Here is a 17,930-nt window from a genome sequence, read left to right on the forward strand (position 1 = left end):
GTTATCTCTGCACAGCTTAAAGCTCTGTTCCTCTACACAGGAACTACCCATGCAATAATACGCCAACTGCCTGGAACACACCGGCTGTTCATCCTAACCTAAGCAGCCTCCTGCTGAGCCAAGAGTGGAGCCCTGAGAATCCATCACCTTCCTGCAAGTGCAGCACTCACAAGAGACTCACTATGCTGCCAGAATGCCCTGCAGGTGCAGGAGGCCTCCCACCACCACAGGTTGTGTCCTTGTGCCATAAATCTTTGTAGGAAAGTTTCATGGCAAGTGCTGGAAAAGGGACCAGTGTCTAAGTACCTTGCCATGCTAATATACATGGAAGGAGTTGAGTGCATTCTTTATCGAGAGAGCAAGACTTGCTGGAATTCAGTTTCAGAGATACTGGAAAAGTTTGCACATTTAAATAAATTTTGATTACTGTTTTCATCCAAATTGCAAACTTTTCATGTGGAAGAAAATCACAAAAATTTTAACAATTTGTCACATCATTTTTAAAAATAATTTTTCTTTTCTTTTGCCTCAAGGAACAATTCTATTTAGAAGGTTGCCTTTCTTTAAAGGAGGGAAGGGCAGGAGGGAGAAAGAGGAAAGAAAGAAAGAAAAGAAAAAGAAGTCACAATTTTAAAAATGTGGAGTGTGGTCCTCTATTAAAAGGAAAAAATACTATTCAGTGAACCGCAAAGTATTATTTCTTACATGTCTTTCAGTTCCATTTCTATCAAGAATGTTCTAAGCTAGCAAAATGAATGTATGCACGTGCATGAAGATGAGTTATTTAATAACCACTGATGCTGTATGGAGGAAAACAGAGCTACATTCCCACCTCTCCTATCAATGAATGATCTTAGTAATGCTCTTTATAAAATGTGCTTGCTCTTTTGAAGAGCAAAGGAAAATTACAGCCTGTCAGTGTTTGCATTTTATAAATGTTTTTCTAAGAAGTAGAGCAGAATTGCAGCCACTCTCAGAGTAGTAGCTCACTAATTTAATGTCTCACCATGCACACTGTTCATCTTTAATATTCCTGTTTGCCAGGCTGAACACACCAGAATAATTACTAAAATATTTCTAATTTTCATAGAATTATACAATCATTAAGTTTAGAATACAACTCTAGGATTGAGTCCAACTGTTAACCCAGCACTGCCATCTCCGCCACTGAACGCCATCCCCATGTGCCACATCTCAACATTTTTGAACACTCCAGGGATGGTGACTATACCACTTTCCATGACACAATCTCTTGAAAACACTGATTCAGCTTGCTTTGATTTCTCTATCACTGTTCACAAAACAAAGTTGTTTTAAATATCCACAGAATTCCTGTTTATGAAGAAAAAAATTCGATAGAGGTTAGATTCTGACCTTACTCACAACATCCCAAGTTATTTCTGATTTCCAAGTAATCCCTGTCCAACAGACAAAGTTGAATTTTGCTAATTGCATGCTAGTGTATTTCAGAGAACTTTAGTCTAAAACTTCAATTCCAAATAAGATGCAATGGTTTTTTTTATTTGTTTGTGGAGATTCTAGTCCTCTAAACAAGATGTGTTTATAATAATATTATCCTGATAATTTTGCAGGATATTATGGTTTTGTATAACTTATCAGAAAGAAACAGTTCACATGAGTCCTCAGGAAAGCCACAGTGTGTAAATAATTGTCAATAGAATTATGTTTAAGCATAGACAACTCAATTAATGAAGCCACTATGAGGATGCTACCAGTCTTCCCGTCTAGAATCAGCTGGACATCAGTAATGTGTCTTCTATGTCATCCAGTACTCTCTGTGGATAAATGTAGGAATTTCTGGAAAGGTCACTAGACTTACTTCCTAGGTCATTATCAGATCATTGCAGGTTGCAAGGTTTGCCATCTGAAGCTGCCTGGGAACCTCTTAAAGTATATTCTACTTTGGGATAAACTCAGGAGTGCAAGGTCTTATATTTCACAGTGACCCTGTATTTGTAAAAGACTCAACAAAGTTGTCATGTGGCACCATTTTCATATTAAAAAAAAAAGTAATTTTCATTCAAACAATCTAATGTGCTAGTGAAGGTGAATTTTTTGTATTAATTTTTACCTAAAGTTGCTAAATCATAGGAAACTACCTCTTTCTTTTTTTTTTTTTTTTTTTACTGGGGCCTCAGTCTTTTTGTTTGAAAAGTTTCCTTCTTTCATTTTGAAGAAAAAGCCTTGAGCAACCCCGACCTTTGTTGAAAATAACTGTTTCAGAGTGACATGTAACTGTTTTGTGTCATGCATCACAAACTTATTGATTTCTTCTGAAGTCTTAGTAAGTAAGGATGTTTAGGCTATAAATGACCCATTAGTGATTGACACACTCTCTTTCAGTGATACTATGAACCTGGGCATTTTCTCTGAACCAAAGCTACTTTTTCTCTTTTCCTGACAAACACTTAATAGCTTAAGACACTCTAAAGTTTGTGATTGATTAGTTGTTTTTTTCTTGACAGAGAGTGCAACGCAGCACAGAAATTCTTCAAGATCTGACCCACAGAAATATTTCAGATTTTCTGGTGAAAACATATCCCACTTTGATAAAAGGAAGGTAGGGATGAATCTCTATTTCTTTTTCACATATGGTATTTTGTACCTGGCAATGAAATTCTTATTTAATAATGACATAACACCTGATTTGCCACAGTATTCTGTAGAATTGAGCACCATGTCCATATTTCTGATATATATATATAAGACATATATATATATATTCTGATATATATAAGACTGGAAGAGGCTGATTTTAGGGGAGCTCAATATTTTCAATTATAACTATTTGTATAATCAGGTACTCCTTTATGGGCAGAGCTAAGTTTCGGTGCTGATGGAATGCCATGTTAATGGTGAGAAAAATGGTGCTTTTGCACAGCATTGGTGAACTGCCTTGCAGAGATACTGCTTTGTCTCCCTGAAGAACTGTAACCACACTAACATGACCATCTGCCTGAGTTAATTAACATTTGCTTCCCAGACGTGCTAAAGAGCAGCCAAAGGACAATGTTACACAGATAAATCCATCCTACTGATAGCTCCTCAGCTTGCCTGTGTGTTGAGTGTGGTAATTAGCTGTGCAGCCTCCACAGCCTATTATCTCTGATTCAGGCCTTGCTACTTTTCCAGTTCCCAGCAGAGTTCTTGAAACTCCCTTTATATTAGCTATGTGTTGACTGCCTTTGACTGATTCCTCTTAGCATGTGTCATAATTGCTTTAGATATATCTTTTAAAATAAATTAATTATGGATTAGAATAGCCCAGTATTTGCCGCTTTAGGAATCTTGCTTATCTCTGTATGAATCGGAGATGAATCATGTCAGAAAACAAAAAGCCAAAAACACACTGCAAGGAATGCCAAAAGTCCTGCCAACCCTAAAATTCAAAGTAATAACTAGCAGACTGGAGGTCTGCAAACTATAGGCATTCAAATTTAATTTTTATTTAAGCCTGACAATATCACTGGCTTTGGTTCTGTGCACTGAGAAGGGATTCTCTTTGTCTGTTTCAGCTTGAAGAGTAAATACTGGGTCAATGAGCAGAGGTAAGAAACCAATTCACAGATTAAGGCGGTAAATAAAGGAACAATGTATTTCTCTTTAACCAGGAAGCCTCACAATGTTTCTGCAAATGGGCAAGGGGAATTGTGGCAGATAGTGTAGAACAAAGAGATGGCTTCTGTGGGAAATAGGCTGGGGATCAGGAAGGGCCTTATAAAGACAAGGGGTTATATTTGTTTGAACTCCCCGCAGGAGATGAAGGCAAGAGGCTCACAATGGAACTATCAGAGCTTTATTACCTACAGGAGTCAAACTCATGAGAACGGTGTGGTGAAAAGGTTCAACACAATAGTACAGTATATTGTAATAGTGCAGTGACCCAGCTCTTTCAGTGCCACAGAAAAAATACAAACCCTCCAATAAAAGGATTTGAGTTGGATGAAACCTAGACACCAGCCCATCAAATATAGAAGTAACAACCACAATTCCTCCTGCCTGCTCTGTACATGTGCAGTAGTTATAAACCAGATTCCACTAGTTCACTTAGGTAGAGATATCAGCTAAGCCCAGTGTGATGTCTACACTGCAGTTACTGAGCTTAGAAAGAATCTGGTTAGCCTGAAGCATAAAATTATTTCATTTTTCACCAGCAATAGGAGTTCACTTCAAAGATAGCAGCTGGATGACTGCCTTTCTTCATGGAATATCTGCTTGTTCATGTGCAACCATTGCTTTCTATGGGATTAGGCTTCAGTTCATCTTGTGCAATAGTATTTATCATTATGGAGTGCTGCCTGGTACTGACACTGGTGAATAACAGCTCCTCTCAGAGCATCAGAAATTTTAACTGAGGTCTATGCTGTCCCTAGTCCTCCATGCAGTCTAAACCAATATATGGCAATTATCTTGATTTAAAGATTTTGTTCTGTAGTAATCACTGTTTTCTCCAAATCTTCTATCTAAATAATTTTCTCAGGATCCTGGCATAAATCTCTCAGAAGCAGATAGAGCTTCTATTATTTGTAAATAATAAAGATATATATATTATATATATATATATAAAATAAAATATTATATATATAATAATAAATATATTTTATATATATATATATATATATATATATATATATATATATATAAAATAAAACATAAAGACCTAATGCAACTTGTTAGAAAAAGAGTAGAAACTGTTATACCTGAAGTATGTGATGTATAGAAATAAAACCTGCATTAAGTGGGGTTTTAGTATTTCCATTAATGTACAGTTATGGGTGTGTGGTAGGAGTTATTGATGATATTTTTCTCTTTACTAGATATGGAGGAATTTCTGTAGGAGGAAGACTTCCAGTCCTTCACATTTCTGGAGATCAAATTATTGATTTTTTAAGTGATCTTGGCCAAATGATGAATGTGACAGGAGTAAGAAAGATTTTTAATTTTGTTTTTTTGTTTTTTGGTCCCTTACTAAAGCATGGTTACTGCAGCATTAGATTTCACCTAGAGCGCTGATCTTTAGCTTTTTCTTTTTTGTTTTAGGGACAAACTTCACTGGCTGCTGCTAAAGAAATCCCTAATTTCCTTAAATACATGGAAACTGAAGATAATATTAAGGTATTTGCTGGAATTAGTCTGCTAACTCACAGACTTTCTTGACATAGACTTCAAATTATGAGAATACTGCTGGTGGTATTCCCAAATGCAAGAAGAGCTGAAATTATACACTTTAGAAATAACTTGGTATTAACCCTGTATCTCATGTTACAGGTAATTCTTACTCATAGTATTTCAAATGGGAGATTTTTTAAAATCATTTTCTTAGTATTACTTGCTATCCTAAAAACTTTGAGTAGCACACTAAATCCTAAAATGTGGTTCTATAAAATCCCGTGACAGTAGTTGTCCAATGCTTTTAAAAGCATAGTATGTGAGCTCCTCCTGCATTACTGTGCCTGGGAACTATGAGTTCCTGGTGCTGCATTCACCCCTGCCCACCAAAGCAGATGAAAGGCAGCCAAATCTTCTCCCATAGCTCAGTGAAGGCTTCTTAAATTAATCCATGATTTCTGACTCTTTCAGGTGTGGTTTAACAATAAAGGATGGCATGCTATGGTTAGTTTCCTCAATATAGCAAATAATGCAATCCTCAGAGCTAATCTGAGGACTGGCCAAGCCCCTGAGGAACATGGGATCACTGCTATAAACCATCCTCTGAACCTCACCAAGGAGCAACTCTCTGAAGTCACTGTGTAAGTCTGCTTGTGCTCTGCTTCTGGCTTTTACCCCTCCCTCACCTGGCAGCTTGCAACTTCCAGCATACTCACACTCTGAGGAGAAAGATTTCAACTGACAGAATGTGGAAGCTGTTCTCTGAAGTTTTTATTCTAAACAAGAATATATTCATGTCTCATTATATTCCCATAAGAGTTCATTCCCATCCCACATAGGAACTATGAACATTGGTTATACATTATTGCATGTTTCTGTTGATTCCCAAGCACAACGATTCTGAAATCTTTGTTCATGCTCCAAATCCAATACATTTACTTCTGAAATAAAACATGTAATAAAAAATGGAATGAGGACTTGTCCATAATTGACTACAGGTCAAGTAGTTAACAACCCCTCTCCTGGTGCCAAGGACAGCACGCAGGTAGATTTTCAGTGGCATGTAGTAGGGTTGGTGTATTCCCGATTCTGAAAGTCATAATTTCTTGAAAAAGAGATCCCTAGAAAGACAAGAGTTTTCACTCTCCTATTAAGATCATAATTCAATGAAACTGAAAACTTTGCATTATAGCACAGAGGCAAAATCTGTGCTTCATCTCACTATCTTCAACTTGCCTTTTTCTCTTTTCCCTGCTTCCAGAGCACTTTGGCTATTGTGCCTAAATGTCTTGTTTGAGATGCCCCACATGGAAAGGGCTGTCAAACTGAGTCATATAAAGCAAGTAAAAGATCAGGGAATAGTGCCTTATTTGTTAGCTACGATCCCCAAAGCAACCTGGAAAAGTTGTTTTTAAACATGTGTTTTAGTACATGTGTTTTTAGCACATGTTTTTTAGCATATTTAGCTATTCACATTTTGGGGAAATCTTCTACTTAAAAAGCAGCCTTGCTACTTCTAGATCTTAAAGCACCCTCCAGAGTCCCCAAATGCTAATATAGTGTTGCGTTGCATCCATTCCCTTGCTCACGGTCCCTTCTTGTGCTCTGTTGTAGACTGACAACTTCAGTGGATGCTGTTGTTGCCATCTGTGTGATTTTTGCCATGTCCTTTATACCAGCCAGTTTTGTTTTATACCTGATCCAAGAACGTGTAACAAAAGCCAAGCACCTCCAGTTTGTCAGTGGTGTGAGCCCTGTTATCTATTGGATAACTAACTTCATGTGGGACATAGTAAGTAACTGCTGGTCTGACTGACAGCCTCTGATTATCCTGGGTGTGCATGAACTGAGGGCTAACCAGTGAATCAAGTGAAGGTGATTCTAAGCATTGCAAAGCATTCATTTCTTTTAAGTGTTTCTCAGAGAGCATGCTTAGGATCTGGCCTCTGAGCTAATTACAGATGTAGAAATCAATTCAAGTGAACAACTCATTAGTCAACTAATGAAACTGTATTTTTTATAGTCTTAGGATTTCCAGTCCTTACAACTGAATAAATAATAAAGTACAATTTACTATAGCAGGGAAAAGCCTCATTGCCTTGTGCTAGTCACTCCTGTCCTCTAGAAGAACCAAAACATATTTCAAGATATTCAAGAAACCTAAGTGGGGAAGATTCACAGCCTGGTGAAACAGTATCTATGGCCTGACAAAATAGTCTAGGGTGTCTAAAATGGCATATTCATTTAGATCACTGTATTGTGGTCACTGTGTTATTCCGAAAAGTTTTATACCACAGGTTCAGACTTGCTTAGACAGGGCTCAGCTTCCCTCCTGGTACTCCTCCAGCCACTTGGTCATAAAAGAGAAAATTCTTTGGCTGGCTAAGGCATAACAAGGGTTGGTTCTCTGGCCTTGCCTTTGCAACCAAGAAAGCGACCAAGGAATTATGCACTAAGAAAAGAATGAACATCGAATTGAAAAAAATTAGACAGAGAAGAAAATCAGTATTTGAAAAGCCCAAAACTCTTCAGGATTTGGAAGGTGTTCTCTCAGGAGAAGTTAAAGCAAAGCATTATTTTAGTAAATGAGGGAAAAGAAGCAGATCTCAGAGTTCTTGTTCCCTGCTGTTCACAGCAGCTTCCTTGTCAGAAATTCTGCTTGGCTGTTGCCCTTGACAGCATGATGCAAAGGCATTAAGTGGTGTTAGCAGTTCTGTGAACCGCTACCTTCCATTCTGCATGGGAATTCTGTGCATTGCAGTAGAATAGTGCTACTAATACCACACAGAGAAATGGAGCAATGGCCAAGCATACTCACTTTAGCTTCTTCCCAGGAATGTGGCTCAAGTAACTAGCTTTTCCATCCTACACAGCTTTTGTTTGCATCACCAGAAACTGCACTTCCCTTGCATACCCATGGCCCCTTTTTGTGGGAAGCAGGCTATGAAATAATTGATTCACAAACCATAATCTAAGAAACAACAATATATGTTGTATTTTTTATGAACAGTACAATAAAAGATGTCTTAGAGAAATGCTGAATATTGCAGGGACCTATCCAAAAGGTTCAGTGTGACTAGTCTGACTCAAATTCTGATGTTCCTCAATATTAAATCCTTTTGGAATGATATGTAGGATCTGGATATGTTTGCAGCCCTTCTCAGGTCTTACACCTTGTGCTCTGGCAGGTGAATTATGCACTGAGTGCTGGAATGGTTGTGGCTATATTTGCTGGATTCAACAAGAAAGCATACGCCTCTCCAACCAATCTCCCTGTGCTCATTGCCTTGCTGCTCCTGTATGGGTGAGTGTTCAAGGTTATTCCTGCAGGTGGGCCCTGTCTTTCACATAGAAGTGACTTCCTGTTACTGAGCTCAGTAATTAGTGGAATCCAGCTTTGAAGAATAGCACTGAGTGGATCCAAAACAGGTTAAAACTGGATTCTTCTATGGGATATTTACAGAGTCTGTCTGGCCACATGCTGCAAAAGAGATTCTTTAGTCACTTCCTGCCTTGCATTTTTAAGTATTAAATGTGACCCATACAGGAAAACATATTTGTTCAGTTTGCTGCTTTCTTCCTTGTACATTGTGTAGGAATTTAGTGGTTGTTCATTTACCACATTCACAGTCAATACTAAAGTATCTTTCAGCATTCAGCATTTCTTTGTTTGTCCTTCTTGGTCTACAATCCACTGAAATGTGCAAGGATACCTGGGGTGATAGCCACCCTGCTAGCATTAAGTTTTCTCAATTTTAGCAGTGTCTATTGCCCTGAATTTTAATAATAATAATTTTAATAATAATAAAAAACCACTAAGCATAAAAAAATCTTATGTAGTAACCAGGGAGAAAATACTGTGGTGGATTGCTGGTTGGTTACACCATTTTGTTACACTTCGGATGGGAAGAAAGCTCAGCTTTGCATTCTCTTTAGGCCAACTGACATAATACTGAGAAGTTATCATAGTTTTTTCTATTTCTTGCATGCAGATGGGCAGTAATTCCCATGATGTACCCTGCTTCTTCTTTCTTCAGTATCCCCAGCACTGCTTATGTTGCATTGTCTTGTATTAATCTCTTTGTGGGAATCAACAGCAGTGCCATTACCTTCATCCTGGAATTATTTGAAAATAACCCGGTAAGTAATGTTTTGCGGTGGGTTGATGCTGGGTTGATGCTGGCTGGATGCCAGGCACCCACCAAAACCTCTCTCTCACGCCTCTCCACAGGGGAGAGAAATATAATGAAGGCTTTGTGAGTTAAGGAGAGATCACTCACCAAATATGGGCAAATATTAGGGATACTAGTTGAATTTATTATTAAAAAAATGAGAGCAGGATAATGAGAAGTAAAATAAGATCTAAAAAAATCACCTTCTCCCCAGCCTTCCCTTCTTTCCAACTCTACCTCCTCCCTGAGTGGCACAGTGAGACAGGGAATGGGGGTTATGGTCAGTCCATCCACCAGTTGTTTCTCCCACTACTTAGGCAGAGAAGTCCTTCCCTTCCTCCACTGTGGGGGTCACTTCCACAGGAGACAGTTCTCCATGAACTTCTTCAACATGAGTCCATCTCACGAGCAGCAGTTCTCTGCAAACTTCTGCAATGTGAGTCTATCCCACAGGCAACAGACCTCCCCAGACTGCTGCAGCATGGGTCACTCTTCCACAGGGTGCAATCCCTCAAGGACAGGCTGCTCCAGCATGGACTCCTCTCTCTATGGGTCACAGCCTCCTTCTCAGGCATCCACCTGCTCTAGCATGGGTCTCTTCCATGGGCTGCAGGTGGATCTCTGTGTCCCTGCGGACCCCATGAATGGCAGGGGCACAGCTGCCTTGCCATGGTCATCACCATGGCTTGCAGAGGAATCTCAGCTCCAGCACCTGGAGCACGTCCTCCCCCTCCTTCTCCACTGACCTTGGTGTCTGCATAGCTGTTCCTCTCACATATTCTCACCCTGTGTTTTTCTGGCTGCAATTATAACTGCAGAATCAATTTTTGGGTTGATTTCTTCTAAAGTATATTATCACAGAGGCATTACCACCATTCCTAATTGGCCCAGCCTTGGCCAGCAGCACATCCATCTTGGGAGCTGCCAGGGATTGGCTCTGCTGGACATGAGAGAAGCTTCCAGCAGCTTCTCAGAGAAGCCACCCCTGTGGCCCCCCCATTACCAAAACTTGGCCATGCTCGATACATGTTTTCATTGCTCTCCGGATTTAAAGAGGTGTGCAAAGAACTTCCAAGCATAGACATCCCTAACAGTAACTGTCCTTCTCTACCTTGCCATTTTTTCTGGCAGCAAACAAGTGAGAAACTTGCTGAGTAACTGCAGGTACAGGTGAGCAGAGTAACCCAGAGAAGTGACTCAGAGAAATTAATATCTAGGGCTGCACACACAAGGAACAACACTGAGTGTTTTTTATACCTACAAGCAAATGTCTGTATACTTTCACAGTTGGGAAGGTCAAGACATGGCACTTTGTGCTTTCTTCTGCAGCTTGTGTTGTATGGGAAGATGTAGATGGTAGCACTTACTCCTGGTAGTTATTGTGTTAGAGGAGATGTTCTGCTTAGCGTAGCATTTTGAGAACTGCCTGAAAATTATTTACCACCACCAGAAAGGTGACAGAATACAGCAAGTGCCAAAATTAGTTCTTAGAAAGGCTAAGAGATCAGTTTACAAAGTGCTGTTGGCTTGTATGTGCTACTATCTCACAGGATAGTATGCACCCCACAGTGCTCGTATGCTATTGCCTCCACAGTTGTTGAAGCTCTGGCCACTACGTTTGACACCCAATCTGACAGCAGACCAATTAGCTATCATTACTGATAGTGCATTTTCAAACACTCTGTGCTGATCAAAGCATTTTTATTTGCTGCAAAGGAGAAACAGATCTGGGTTAAATATATGTTTTCAAGGGCCAATTTGACAGTACTTTCTGTCTCTGCTTGTCCTGCATTCACAACTTGATAGCACAGGGTTCAATCTAGTGCCATTCAGACTACAGGACATCAGGGCAGCATGGTTACCTCTCAAAACATGTCTCTGTTGCAGCCACTATTTCCATGGGGAAGATGGCCCTTCTGAGGATTCAGTGCCGATGCAGCTTGACTGCTGCTGACACTTAACTCTGTTTCAGGCATCTCCTCATTGCACCAATACCCTCTGTGTAGTCACGCCCAGACACCAGCACTTGTCAGTATTGTGGCAGCCCTGACTACTGTCACGGCTTAATCCCATGTCAACCAAGCACCACACGGCCACTCACTCACTCACTCTGCAATCCACTTCCCCACCTCATGGAATGGGGTAGAGAATCAGACAATTAAAAGTGAGAAAACTCATAGGTTGAAATAAAGACAGTTTAACAGATAAAGCAAAAGCTGCACACACAAGCCAAGCAACACAAGGAATTCATTCACCCCTTCCCATCGGCAGGCACATGTTCAGCCATCTCCAGGGAAGCGGGGCTCCATCACACATAATGATGACTTTGGAAGACAAATGCTGTAACGGAACATTCCCCTCTTTCTTCTTCTTCTCCCAACATTATGTGCTGAGCATGACTCCATATGGTCTGGGATATCCCTTGGGTCAGTTGGGGTCAGCTGTCCAAGCGGTGTCCCCTCCCAACTCCTTGTGCACCCCCAGCGTCCCTGCTAGGGGGGTAAGGTAAGGCACAGAAAAGGTGTTGTCTCTGCAAGTGCTGCTCGGAAACAGCTAAACATCCCTGTAAAATAACATCCCTGTTGTGTTATCAACCCTTTTTTCAGTGTAAATCCAAAACACAGCCCCATAGCAGCTTTACATATTACCACCAGAATTCCTTTACCTCTGCTACATAGGGAAATACTTCATTACAAAGACTAATTTCTCCCCCCATTGCCAGTTTTTCACAAGCACCTTGCCTGGTGCAGTGTATGCCAGGATTCTGCTGATTGTGTTTTATGTTGCTTTGAGTGTAACTTGGTAAGTACTCTGTTTTCTCTGTTTTAAGAACAGAACATCCAGTTTCTCTGACATGACAAAAAACTTTTCACTTAGGTTGCTATGTTTTCTTAAACAGGTCTGATTTAAACAGATTATGTTGTTTCTGTTTCTTACAGTCTTTGCTAAAGTTTAATAAAACATTGAAAAATGTGCTGCTTGTCCTCCCACATTTTTGCTTGGGCCGTGGACTCATTGACTTGGCCATGAACCAAGCTGTGACTGAAGTATATGCAAGGTTTGGTAAGTAAAGCCAATTAAGAAACAAGTTATGACAGGGTCACATGTCCTGACCTTGGATGAGATGTTTGGAAGGATTAACTCAGAAAAGTAGTAGAGGTTTCTGAAATTTTCACCTCTTCCAGCATCAGATGGATGAGGAGTATGAAAGTTCACCCTCTCTGAAGGAATCTGATAGTGCTGCCAGAAGTCCATGGCCCAACCAGTAGTCTACTCTGGAAATGAACCCATTCATTCAGTGTCAGACTCTGGTGTCTTTTTATCCTTTGTTTGGAAGACCTTAAATCATTACAGGAGGATTTATTTTTTCATTTCATTTGAATACCTCAGTTAATGTTTAAAGCAACTGTTGTTCTTCAAATGCATTCTCTTGGGATATGGTTGTCTTTGATATCAGATAACTTATTAAAAGAACAGTCATGCAGCAGAACTCATCGTTTTTTACTCATAACATGTGTGTATTTTCACATAATCCATGCAAGTTTTGTGTAATGATATCCACATTAGTGTCTATTCAGAGAGATTATATTTATTTTTACTCTCGTGCAGCAGCTGAACTTGGAATGCATTTTGTTAAGAATCTTTCTAAGACTGGGAAATTAAAACCATTGCCTGGTCATGAGCAAATAAAATACAGTAAATCATTATGATTATGCTTTTTGTTCTGAGAAGCAGAGGGGTTTTTCAGCAGTATTTCACCTTCCTTTCTGGTGTTCTTTCTCCAAAGGTGAGGAGCATGTTTCTGATCCCTTTCAGTGGGACTTTGTTGGAAAGAACCTGGTTGCCATGGCTCTTCAAGGAGTTGTGTTCTTCATTCTGAATCTCCTTATGCAACACCATTTGTTCTCCACAAGATGGTATGTCTAAAAGTTCTATTAATGTTCCTTTATTAAAAGGATGACTATCTTCGTTATTCTCTATATCCTTTTTTTCTTTTTGTTCTTAATTTTTCTCTAAGCCTTTTTTGCTTTCTATTTACTTAGCTGATCTTAATTTATTGATATCCTGATTCAATAAAGTATTTACAAATCTGCATTATCTTAAGAGTATTTAAGAATATTTTATTAAAGAAATTAATTTTCTTGAATTAAGATTTTAATGTAATTTTTTAGTTTAAGACACTATAATAGTGAGATTATAAAATTACCAGGAGAGTTTCCTCAGTAGTGTCCTCAGTACCAGTCAGGCTAGCTACTAGCTAGTACTATGAGGTACTAGCCTGACATCCCGAGACAGCAATTCTAGTCTAAGGCACAGGACAGCTGAATCCTGGACATTCTGTGAACTTCCCCTCTTTGCTTTACAAATGCGCCTCCCCCTTGATGAAAACAGCCACCTACCGGCTGTGAGTGGGTCATTCACTCCTGTTCAAGATTGCCAACAAGAGCAACAATTCGTACAATTATAAAAATACTGTCTTGCAAAGAGATCTACTCAAAACTTCAACTTCTGTAGAAGAACCATCACTAGTTACTGAGAGTAGCCAAATAGCGAAAGCTGTGGCCAAGGGGCAGGTTATTGTCATATCAGTGACTGACAATGCATGTTCTTTTGAGCAAGCCATTTCCTCCTTTTTTAGCATTTAGAGATTAACTTTAAAGGTCAAGGCTTCTCCCAACAGCAGGAATACTCAAGCCAATGTCACATTGTGACGTTTCAACCCCACTGCTTCCACCAGTCACATTTTTGGCAGCAGATTAGCCACTGTTTTACACTGTTATTCTAACTGAATCCAGGGCAAGTCAGTATCTTGGGGTTTTCCAGGTTTGCTGAGACTGCCATGTCACCTATTATTAATGAAGACGAGGATGTTGCAGAAGAAAGAAAAAGAATTATGAATGGAGGAAACACAACTGATATCTTAAAATTACAAGAACTGACCAAGGTAGTATTTTGAGAAGAGTGAAACAAATATTTACTCCTGTTTTAGTTCTAAAGTTGCCTTATCCCAATAGCATTAAACTAAAAAGTTCAAATGATTTTCATTCCTGTAGATGTCTTGAAATAGGAACTTTCCTTTTTTTTCCTCCCTCCATCAATATAGATTTATGCAGGTCAACGCAAGCCTGCAGTGGACAGACTCTGTGTTGGCATCCGTCCCGGAGAGGTAGGTTGTTCAATAACACTAGATTACATTCCATGGATCAGTTCAGATTTTATGCCCCTGCTGATTTGCAAGTTGGAAATATTAAAGAATATGATAACTTTTGCAATTTAGTGCTTTGGCCTTTTGGGAGTGAATGGCGCTGGCAAAACAACAACATTCAAAATGCTGACTGGAGATACTGATGTGACATCTGGAGATGCTGTAGTGGCTGGCAATAGGTAAGTACCTTAAAAAAAACCCTGTGACAGTCCATTTACCAGCATTGAGCTGTCCAGATCACCCTCTCAATGATCCAGCAGCTCTATGGCACCGAGATCACAGCTAACACACAACTGTATTTGATACCTTTAACACTCTTGTAAAATCTGTGGGTAAGTTGTAGTAATGCTAACAGTGGGACAAGGCAATCATATCTAGTGGCAAGAGTTCCCAAACATAAGATAACCCATCCAACAGGGTATTTTGATCTGAGCTTTGGGATTTTTCTCTGGCTGTTTCTAGCATCTTTGTTTACACAGTGCTGGCACAATGTCATAAGTTATTACAGTGTGATCTGCTATGCACTTATGTTAGTTTACTTCCAGGATGTGTGCCTTGGCTTGTTAGGTGTAGTTGGGATTTGATTGATTGTCCACTGGTGTGAGTTGAACAGTAACTTTCTCGTTGCCAGCACCCTGTTCTAGGTGACTCTGCCCGAGCAGGGTCAGTGGACAAGATAACCTCCAGAGCCCCCCCATTCTGTGATTTTGTACTTTTCCTACTACCATCGAAGTGTTAGCCTTGTGTCCTGCCTGTCTGTTGCTAGTGACCACACTCTGAGTTGAAATAACTGCTTTTTTTTCTTCTAGAAATAAACACTGTTTTAAAAAAATAAGACCTGGGTGGCTTTTTAAAGACCTTCTCATTAAGTTAGCCTATACTTTAACAAGAAAATGGTTGAGGGGAAATGGGCTTACACTTTTAACCAGGACTGAGCTGACTTAAGGCAACAATATACTCCTTGCTCTTATGTACAGACAGGTATTTTAGTTGGACATTTTATCAAGAAGAATTAATTCTCCTCTTACAAGAGTTGTTGCCCCAGAAAATAAAGATTTTATTTGAACTGTTCTTTTTCTTAGAGCTAGTACTACAGAACTACAACTCTTTTCTTTGTTTCCCTAGTATATTGACCCACATTTCTGAAGTCCACCAAAACATGGGGTACTGTCCTCAGTTTGATGCCATTGATGACCTGCTCACAGGACGAGAACACCTCTACCTATATGCACGCTTGCGGGGGGTTCCAGCAGAAGAAATCAAGAGGGTAAAGTAGTCTTGCTTTTGATAGCTACAGTGATATTTGTGATTATTAACTGTGTTCTTAACATGCCAAGGGCCAGAATTTCCAAAGTGGACTTGTTATTCTGTGTATTGAAGTCCTGGGAGTGGTTTCTGTCATTTGGACAGTTAAGTAACAAGACCACACTATCAAATGCAGGTTCCCAGGCATTAATGGTACTTGCAAATCCGTGGCACCAACAGTGGAAGGCTAAAGATGCAATTCCTGTGACTCAGAATGGCAATGGTTTCTGTTTTGCTCTTGTCTTTAAAGCTGTGTATGTATAGGAAAGAAAACATGAAGAAGATTCCAGAAGAAAATAATTTAAATCATTGCACAGATAGAAGTCTACAGCTGAGGCTGCTTTATGGCTTTCCCTCAGGTAGTCAGAAGTCCCATCATCATCATAAATATTTTGTACTTCTCGGGTCCAGTTCTAAAAGGAATGTGCTAAAACCCAGCAGACTGTCATGTTTCTACCAGAAGAGGGATGTATCAGCAATCCTGTTCAGCAATTAGCTGCTGTGTGAAATAGATGGTCTTTCTCACAGGTTGCTGAATGGGGCATCCAGAAGCTGGGACTTCCTATGTACGCAGACCACCTGGCAGGGACCTACAGTGGTGGCAACAAGCGCAAGCTCTCCACTGCCATTGCCCTGATAGGCTGCCCACCACTCGTCTTGCTAGTAAGTGTCATGGAAACACAGCCCTGGGCTAGTTCAATATAACATCTCATAACACTACATGCTGAAGAGCTACAAAGGCCTTGCAAGCTGCTTTCCGCCCGCAGCTTACAGCTACTTCAGTGTAATTTCGAGTTAATTTCCGGCATAGACTGGGATGCATAACTATGTTTCCAATGGATTGCAAGTGATTGCAAAAGAAAGACCTTCAACATTTTTCTCAATGTGTTGAGAAAAAAATCTATAATCCAGAAAAATCTGAATTTAAACCATTGTTTAGTTTCAGTTGGCCTTTTCTTGTCAGAGTGTAGCCACTGATGTAAAAGATGATCTTCCAACATATAAACCTGGCTGCTTTATCCAGAAGAACAGAGGAAGATAGCTACCCTTTTGCAGCCTTTAATATCTTTGGAATAAATTCTACAAATTATACTAAACTATACAAATGCTGAAATGTAGTTCTTGCCAAATAAGTGATCAGATAATTGCATATCAAAAGGGAAATTCTATATGAAATTACTACAAAAATTATATTCTACCACCTTAATTTGTATGTCTATGACTTTTAGTCAGTCACTTTTGTAAAATCTATGAAGTGTTTTAATACATTGTAGTAGCATGGTTCCTTGTACCATTTAATATGCCTTTACATGTATTCTGCCTGTATGTAGTAAACAGTTAGATAAAGTGCTTTCTCATAATTTCTTAAGACAAGATGTTCAATGAAAATTTTTCTACTCTAGATTTTTTTTACATTTTCTGTTACTTACTGGGTTAGCTGATTTATGCAGGATCAGATCCTTTGCTGGTGTAAATCAGAGTGACTTCACTAGTTTCTTGGATTGAGCAATGTCCTGTATGTTTATGCAAGTAAGACTACTTGGTGAGAACTCACTGTTGCCCAGAAAAGGCACTCCCTTCCCTGTAGCTATGCCCTACACAGACAGCATTATATTCTTACTGCAGGTCCTTGTAATTATTTCCTTACTGCTTTGTGCCAAGAAGTCCCTCGGTATCCACTCACTCATGCGCTTCTCAAGGTGTATGTGCTTTCTCAAGGCAGAGGTTACTGTGGAGAAGCAATTATATGCTATGGTCCAAAAATTGACTTGATTCTAAACAGATTTTCCCTTTTTTATCTGATTCTGATTGTCTTAACATTTCCATTACAGGATGAACCAACCACCGGAATGGATCCTCAGTCCCGGCGCCTCCTGTGGGACTCTATTGTTGGTGTGCTCAGAGATGGGCGAGCAGTGGTTCTAACCTCACACAGGTAAAAACAGTTAGAATTCAGAATCCAAAAGCAGCTGAAGTTCATCTGCTGGCATTTATCTCAAATATCTGTTCTCTATTTTCAAAGTATGGAAGAATGTGAAGCCCTCTGTACTCGTTTGGCCATCATGGTACAAGGTACCTTCAAATGCCTAGGCACAATTCAGGAGCTAAAATACAAG

At 39.6% G+C, this 17,930-nt stretch overlaps 1 protein-coding gene across 7 annotated transcripts in view; it reads left to right on the forward strand.

The window, feature by feature from the left end:
- The window catches only part of ABCA4 (ATP binding cassette subfamily A member 4), a 77,905-nt gene that overhangs the window by 57,092 nt on the left and 2,883 nt on the right, over window positions 1-17,930 (forward strand). For all 7 annotated transcript variants that reach the window (XM_048312508.1, XM_048312512.1, XM_048312513.1 and 4 more), the window contains 18 exons: window positions 41-230; window positions 2,487-2,581; window positions 3,537-3,569; window positions 4,839-4,944; window positions 5,062-5,136; window positions 5,602-5,771; window positions 6,745-6,922; window positions 8,319-8,434; window positions 9,123-9,270; window positions 12,242-12,365; window positions 13,090-13,219; window positions 14,127-14,247; window positions 14,407-14,469; window positions 14,581-14,687; window positions 15,634-15,775; window positions 16,342-16,476; window positions 17,646-17,749; window positions 17,837-17,929. In XM_048312508.1, coding sequence (XP_048168465.1) covers window positions 41-230; window positions 2,487-2,581; window positions 3,537-3,569; window positions 4,839-4,944; window positions 5,062-5,136; window positions 5,602-5,771; window positions 6,745-6,922; window positions 8,319-8,434; window positions 9,123-9,270; window positions 12,242-12,365; window positions 13,090-13,219; window positions 14,127-14,247; window positions 14,407-14,469; window positions 14,581-14,687; window positions 15,634-15,775; window positions 16,342-16,476; window positions 17,646-17,749; window positions 17,837-17,929 — 2,130 coding nt within the window. The remainder of the gene's footprint in view (window positions 1-40; window positions 231-2,486; window positions 2,582-3,536; window positions 3,570-4,838; window positions 4,945-5,061; window positions 5,137-5,601; window positions 5,772-6,744; window positions 6,923-8,318; window positions 8,435-9,122; window positions 9,271-12,241; window positions 12,366-13,089; window positions 13,220-14,126; window positions 14,248-14,406; window positions 14,470-14,580; window positions 14,688-15,633; window positions 15,776-16,341; window positions 16,477-17,645; window positions 17,750-17,836; window position 17,930) is intronic.

This window comes from Corvus hawaiiensis, chromosome 9, assembly GCF_020740725.1.
Source record: "Corvus hawaiiensis isolate bCorHaw1 chromosome 9, bCorHaw1.pri.cur, whole genome shotgun sequence".
NCBI lineage: Eukaryota > Metazoa > Chordata > Aves > Passeriformes > Corvidae > Corvus > Corvus hawaiiensis.